This window comes from Balaenoptera physalus (assembly GCF_965194825.1).
Source record: "Balaenoptera physalus genome assembly, chromosome: 3".
In the NCBI taxonomy this organism is placed as follows: Eukaryota; Metazoa; Chordata; class Mammalia; order Artiodactyla; family Balaenopteridae; genus Balaenoptera; species Balaenoptera physalus.
In genome coordinates this window covers 147,292,372-147,300,333 of record NC_138890.1, presented here as the reverse complement: position 1 = coordinate 147,300,333, position 7,962 = coordinate 147,292,372, and the positions used below count along the sequence as shown (strand labels likewise).

Below are 7,962 nucleotides of genomic sequence, written 5' to 3'. Positions count from 1 at the left end.
TTTTTCTGTATACTTGATTGCTTTCCGGGTCTTCCCAAGAAATGTCAGTTATTTCCCCAATTCTAAAAAGAGGGACTCTTTCATAACAGTTGTACAATCAGGCAAAAGAGCACACTCTCGTGTTTCCTTAAGGGGAGGAAACCTGCCATAATGTGAGATAATTAACTTTAGCCTCAGAAAAGTCTTCTTTGAAACGTTCTAATCAAGACTTCAAGCTTTCTGAGTGTTGTGTGCGCTTTATTCTTCAATTCTTCCTGGTCCCGGTTTTGCATTTCTAATGAAAGTGAACTGACAAAGCTGGAAAAGTGGTCTAAGGAGCAAAACAAAGCCAGCAAGCATGCTTCTGGTGCGCCAAGATTAATCAATATTCCAGAAACCTCGGGTTTCCCCCCTCCTTCCCTGTGGTGTTTTCATTTTTCCCCACTCCCCCTTTCCCGGGCACAGACTCCGCCCCTTTTCTTAAGTTGCCCCGATAGTAATTTGCAGTTTCAGAGCACATGCACGCCTTGCTCGCTGCGTTTTGTTGCTCCGCTGTACCTGCTGGGAATTCACCTTGTCATTGCCTGGGGTATCTTCCACCCGTTACAAAATCAGAAAAGGTAAGTCTGACGTCCTGTATTCCTGCTGGGCTACATTTCTCGTTCCATTTCTCTGCCAGTGTATTTTGTTTCCCGAGCAGAGGAGTAGCGAGAGTAAAAGCTAGCCATTTTGGTAGATAAAGTCCATGTTAGTAATTTAATGCATTGAGCGTGTGGTGTCTATTTACGCCGTGTCCTCTCTTAATCTGGAGTTGAGTCATTCAGGGTGGATTGGGGGCAGACTGTGGTTGCAGCTCTAGAAAAGAATCAAGGCTGAGCTGGTCTGTTTTAAAGTGACTGGGAAAGGGAATCAGAGATTAGTAGGAGGGGAAAAAATTTGGTCTCTCGCGTCTCCTCTTCTTTACTTCTCCCTAAACTTTTAATCTGCTGTGAAGTCTTGAACGAGCTGTACGTCTTATTATCACTGACCCCAGCCTGCAATTTTATTTAAAAGTCAAAACTGTTAAGACTAGTCTTTTTTTCCGCACTTGGATTTGCCAAAAGCTTCTTGCTTTCTAGTTACCTCCTCCACGGACGCACACACTGGCTTTTCGCGTTGCCAGATACACACGTCCACAGGCACGACTTGATTTTTAACTTGGATTTATCATGGGAAAGGTTACGGATTAGAAATCTTGTAAAACAGCAGAAGGAATCCCTTGATCTTTCAAAACAGCTGATTTCCACCAAGGAGAGATTTACTTAGATATATTTGAATAACCTAGGAGCACTTTAAAGAAACTAGAAACCACACGCTGTAACGTTTGGAATGAAAATTGAATTCATCTCACCTATTCTAGAGATCCTAAATTTTAAAATACTGAGAAGTGGGTGATAGTTTCCTCAGAAGACTCCAGCATGTTTGCCACAAAGACAAATGCTACTTTGTACTTCTACTTGGGACCAAAATGAAGATGAATTATGATATCAGATAATTTATAAATGTGCCCAGCTCACTTAGCTTATTTTATGAAAAAAAAAAAAAGTTACCAGGTGAAAGAGTCAAACGTATTTCCCAGGGCCTGTGGGTACTTGTGTTCTTTTCATAAGCATATTTACTAGTTGATATTATCATGGTTTTTTTCTTAATGCAGAAAATAGTTACTTTATTATATATAACAGCAACCTCTGACCGTGAAATCTCAGTATCTTAATTCATTTCATTGACCTGGTTATGCCTTTGCCATGTATACAACATGAGCCATTAAGTATAATTACTGAGCGTTTCCTGTGCGTTTAATTCAATTGGACATTTATTGAGGGCGAACATTGTGCAAAGTACTTGGCTAGGTTCTGGGGGATCGGGTGGGGGTAAGGGTGTTCGGTCACACGCAGCTCTGATGAGCCCTTTTATAGCTTCACTGGAGAGGGAAGGACAAATGTTTAAAAATGTAACACAAGTACCTGCTCATATATTCTGGATTTATGCACATGTCTCACACGTGGTCCAGTAAAATATGCACATTCTAGCCTTGAGATCTGGCATTGCCACTCTCCAGCCCTTGATTCCTACTGAGATTATGCAGTTTGCCAACAGCTTCCCCTGGTGTCGGGCAGCCCTGATCTCTCACCCCTGGAGGCTGTAATTCTTGTCTCTTTCTCTCTCGTCTAGTTGTGTTCTTGAACACCAAAGAGGACTGGCTTTCTGGGGCTGATTCCGTGACATTGAAGTTCAGAGAAGAGACGCTCTGCAGAAGTAAAACATGACTAAAAGCAATGGAGAAGAGGCCAGGATGGGAAGCAGGATGGAGAGATTCCAGCAAGGGGTCCGTAAACGCACACTCTTGGCCAAGAAGAAAGTGCAGAACATCACAAAGGAAGATGTTAAAAGTTACCTGTTTCGGAATGCTTTTGTGCTGCTCACTGTCACCGCAGTCATTGTGGGTAAGTCATTTGATAACAAGCAAAAAAACCAAAAAACAAAAAAAACAACTGGATCTTGTTTCTCGGGGGCATCTGACTGCCTGGGAATATTATCAGATGAACTGATTGTAGGTATTCAGTAGGATAGTCCAGGCTTTCCTCTGAATTTGAAGATTCTTTTTTTCCTTTAAATGACAGTCTGTTGGCACATTTGGAACAACATGTGGTAAACACGTGGGAATCTGAAAGAATCTCATTAGGCATTATGCAAATCAATTGATTGTGTGGAGAAGGGAAATAAATCAAATGTTTCTCCATCTCATGTAAGGATAAAAGAGGATAATTTAATCTTAAGACCTGAGCAGTTAAGTAACAATAGAAACAAGCAAGTACTCTAGATTTGGCCAAAATGTGATCATTATGCAATGTCACTTTCACTTAAAACTAATGTACACTATTGGTACACCCAGAACGAGACACAGATCCCTAATAGTGATTATATTCTAACAGGTGCTGACTTACAGCCGAATATCAACACAGACATAGTGGCCGAATCTTTTCTGTTTGTACACTGTCTCGTCCAGTGACTGGGAAAGGCAAATTAGGGGAAATGTAAACACAGATTCCCTCATTCATTGCCTCTAAGCGTCTGCCATAAATAGCTAAACCTTTTTTGAAACTTTTCAGTCTCTTACTAATTTAGCATTGTTGACAGCAATCTGTACAAATAAAACATTATTGTTTTGTTTGATTTATTGGTATCTGAAATTATAGTTCATTATAATTAGCAGTTATATCTGCTACTTGTAGGTAGCGTTAATCTTCCTTTAAAATATAGCTGAAAAATCTACTTACTTGGAATTTTTGAACCAATATAGAAATCCTTAGGCTGGTAAACAGATAAGCCAATGTCATGCTGTAAAAAATGCTATAACTTAAATTTCTACTAATCTGCCACCAAAAAAAAAGGCTTTAATCTCTACCTTGGAGTTTGCCAAGATCACCATCAAATATAAGAGATAATGACAATAAAAACTAAGAAAATTCTGTAGCATGTAAATATAATTATAACTATCTCCAAAAATAGGATTCTTAGATTGCAGACAAATAGGAATATAGCAGAAGAGTAGTTTGTCACAAGGCTTTAGATATATTCCATTTCAACATCTTTGGCTCCTTTTAGTAATTGTTGGTGATTAATGACTGTTCAATTAATTCCAGAGATGTTCAAAAAGAAAGTTTCCTGATTGACTCAGAGAAGTAATGGCTTTCTTTAGGTCTCCAGGTTTGAATACCTTCCCGGAAGAAGTATTTCAGTGCTGTATCATTGTCTTGGAAGTTGATGTAAAATACAGTATTCTCATCTCGGTTTTTTTCTTTGAATTACAGTCGTTGTCAAGCCAAGTAATGGCTGTGTAATAATAATTGTGAGCGATTATACAGCACTATTCCAGCTACTTTCTAGGTGTTTTGCTTATATTAGCTCACTTAATCCTTAAAAAAGCTTATGAAAGCAGTGGGTAGGTATGATTACTCTGATCCTCATTTCATAGCTAAGGAGACTGAGCACGGAAAGATCAAGCAACTTGCCCAAAGTCACGCAGCTAGTGAATGCTAGAGGTGAAAGTCAAACTCAGGCTGTCTAGTGCCAGAGGCCATTCTCTTAACCACTCTGCCATCCCGCCTCAGTGCTCTCCTGACTAGCTGACATCTTGTGAGAGTTGCCAGGAAGAAGAATGCTGCCATGTCTTGGTAGAGGCCAATTACCAAGCAATGCTACATGCATTCACATAACTTTGTCATTTTGCTCTATGATTTACTCAGTTAAACTCAACAGAAAACGTATAATTCTCCTACAAATGATTAAGCTGCATTCCTCTCATTCATTTAACAAATGCCCATTTATTTTGCAACCCTATACGTATAAAAATAGAACTCAGTGATACTGGAGTATGTTTGGAAAAGATGCAGAAACACTGATTCAAAATGGTGTTCTAAACACAAGAGTTCCATTTCTAGGACAGAAATGTTTCAGGTGAAGAACACAGAAATGGAAAGTGATAAAACCTGAACATGGAAAGTAGATCAATGGAGAAGGAAGTTCTTAAGTGATTACAAAGAAATAACATCTCTGATAGAAGGAAGATAGTGCCAGGATTTAAGAGTCCATTTTCTCTCTGAGTTCTGAGATCATTTCCTAGCCCAATGAGGACTTTTCCTAAGATTTGTGAGAACTGTGATGAGTTGGCTGCGCTGGGGTAGATAACTTGGCAGGATGCCCTCAGGGTTGGCTTTACTAATGGAAACTGAGGAGGTAGAAGTAACAAGAAGAAGGCACTAACAAAGAAACAAATAAAGAGATCTCATTGACAGTCAGACCACTGAGTCTACACCAAAGACTTGGAATCACAACTTAGTAGCAAACAGATTTAGGAGAGAAGGAAGAAGCCTTCAGCTATCTCTTGGTGCCTCTTGCACTGAGGGCCCAGTGAAAACAAAGGCTCATTTAGCTTGCCACTGGGTACCATGTCTACATCAACCCTAAAAGAATTAATAGGAAAAGGACATGTCTGGGACATCAGCTCTCAAATTTGTTTGCTGCAGCACAAGGAAAAACTGGAAAGACGCTAGGAAGGAAGGAGAAAATAGCTATTTTCTCCAAAGATGAAATGACAAGAAAGAACTATAGCTATTACTTAGTTTTCTTTTTTTAATTTCATTTTTATTTATTTATTTTTAAAATTATTTATTTATTTATTTATCTATTTATTTAGGCTGCACTGGATCTTAGTTGTGGCATGCATGATCTTCGTTGTGGTGCACGGGCTTCTTTCTAGTTGTGGCGCGTGGACTCTAGAGCACGCAGGCTTAGTTGCCCTGCAGCATGTGGGATCTTAGTTCCCCGACCAGGGATCAAACCCATGTCCCCTGCACTGAAAGGTGAAGTCTTAACCACTGGACCGCCAAGGAAGTCCCAATTACTTAGTTTTCAAATTCTTAGGTTTTGATCACTTTTACTAAAAAAGACTGGGAAAATCTACATAGTGGGGTGAATTTTTTGTTCAGTCTCTTTTCTTTCATCTTTTTGAAATAAAATAAATGTGCATTTAGTGTGTGGGAATAGAAACTAGAAATACAGAGGAGTAGAGACATGTGACTCCATATATTCAAAAAAAGTAGGGAATTGTAGATATTGCACTACCAATTCCTCTACAAACACAGGCATAGAACCACATGTGCAATGTGATGTCATTTCTATGCAATGACATTTCTAATGTCATTTCTAAGCCATGTCAAAGTCTGAAAGTGCCAGGCTGCAAAGCCTATGTAACGGGAGCAGACTAGCAACTTGAGAGAAGGCAGTGGCAAGTGCTAAGTCCCTTTAAGATAGTTCATCATTAAAGCATTAGATGAAGTGTCTTCCAGGGCTATTGCAGACAGCTGTCAGACAAAAAACACACTGAGTGGTCACTGACTTTCTTCCTCTGGGAAGCACTTTCTACTTCATACTGTGGTCAGTTGTGTCAGAGGGACCTCAGACATCTCCCTGAAAGAAAGAAAAATCCTTTGTCATGTTCAAGTCACAGAATGTCACTCATCTATTATCTGCTAAATAAATACTTTTTTTTTTTAAAAGATTCAACGCTATTCAGCAATTTAACAAATATTGGATGTTGTGTATCTGGCTCTATGCTACACAATGTGGCATCTCTGCCCTCAGGTCGTTTAGTAGGAGAGATGGATGAAAAATGAGATGACAAAGGAATATATGGGGTTCAGAAGTAGTAATAGAGAAATTCGTAACATTTTTTGAAATGAGATCATATTGTATATACAGTTCTATATCGTATATGATGTCTTTCTGTGTTGGTACTTTAGACATTCTACTTTGTTATTAACAACCACATGTGGAACCATAGATGTGCCATGTGGTAACATTTTTAAAGTGTGGCTTTTGATGAAGGATAGATCTGGATTCATATGCCGGCCGTACTTAATCACCGTGTGATCCTAAAGAAGGTGTTTACCCGTTCTGAAGTCTCAGTTTTCCTCATCTATCGTTACATGTATAATATATATTGTGGACACTTATGTGGTGCCAAGCAGTGTTGTAAGTGTTGTTAGTATGTTAGCTTTATTTAATCCTCACAACAAGCCAGGGAGGGAGGTATTTTTATTCTCATTTTATAGACGAGGAGACCGAAGCTCAGATACTTATCCCACAGTTGATGCATTTTGACCGGGATTCAAATCCATTATTCTGGCTCCAAGTTCATGCTCTTACCCACCACAGTGTTCTGGATGCTTGGTCCCTCCTCTCAGGAAATGTTCATTCTTGTTTTATTACCCCAATTAGCTAAGGATGTGCACTGACACATCAACAGGAGGGGTGGAAAGGAGAGATTGAATTGAGAATTCAGAACAAGGGTCACTCCTGAGTCCTGGTGGCTGATTGCATGTGAGTTGACAGAGAAGGTGGATTGCAGGTCGATGGTCTGATTTCTGGCTTGGGTGACCGAGTGGCGTTGGTACCGTCAGTCATGGTGGAACACAGGAAGATGGGGGAAGTAATAATTTCAGTTTCGGACATGTTGAGTTTGAGATGTGGGCTGCCACTGCAGTGGAGATACAGTGCAAGAGGCTCACCATAAATAAAGATTTGGAAGGTAGCCTTACCATCTCCAGACTGAACGAAGACAGGTTCTGTCTTTGAAGGTAAACGAATAACGATCAATGAATCGGGTTATCCTGCTGCATAAGCTACTCTGTAAGTGAGTCTATTCGGAGAGCAGTATTAACTCTAGGGCCCGTCTTTATAACTAGAAGCAATAATCTCCCAGAAATGCTGTCGTGGTATTCTGAGCCTTGGACATGTAATACAATATCCAGCCGAGTCAGTTAGTTCAGCCAAGCAGGTTCATCAATGTAGTGAACTATCAGCTGCTGCCTGGACCAAACTAGCCAACTGCTTGAGTTAGTGGCCCCCATGCTGACACCTTTCAGCTTACTAAGAGAACGGCATCTCCACCCAGATTGAACAACAAGAATCCAAAGAATGGTGAACAGATTTCTGGGTTCAGATTTCCAGTTTCTTCAACACTTCCTGGAAAAGAGAAGAAGAGAAGGAGCTTCCAGAAGCTCGGGGGAGGATGGCTCCTGAGGCAGGCCCTCCCCTGGTGTTACCAGAGCCCAGCTAGTGACTGTCACTCACAGAGACTCCCTGGGCAGAGGGCTGGGCTGGAGGGCGAGCTAAGAAGCAGTGGATTCATAATGCCCTGCTCTGGAGAAGTGACATAGGGATAGGGTGTAAGGACTAGAGTCTTTTTTTTTTTTTTTTTTTTCCTCTGCTTCATTGTCTTCCCCAGGGAGCAGAACTACAGAAAAATTGTTGGGGACAGCCATAGCAAATAGCTGACTTGCATTAGATCCCTGCCCTCCCTCCCACCTTCTCCAAAAGCATTCCAGAGAGCTGCCTCCCGTCCTGGGGATAGAGTCCAGGACGGAATAGGGGAGTAGATCA

The 7,962-nt window shown here is 40.6% G+C and overlaps 1 protein-coding gene across 1 annotated transcript in view; it reads left to right on the top strand.

Annotated features, from left to right (window-relative positions):
- Positions 1–389: 389 nt before the first annotated feature.
- The window catches only part of SLC1A3 (solute carrier family 1 member 3), a 74,740-nt gene continuing 67,167 nt past the window's right edge, over positions 390–7,962 (top strand). Inside the window, exons 1-2 of the mRNA XM_082453795.1 lie at positions 390–599; positions 2,191–2,462. Coding sequence (XP_082309921.1) covers positions 2,282–2,462 — 181 coding nt within the window. The 5' untranslated portion in view covers positions 390–599; positions 2,191–2,281. The remainder of the gene's footprint in view (positions 600–2,190; positions 2,463–7,962) is intronic.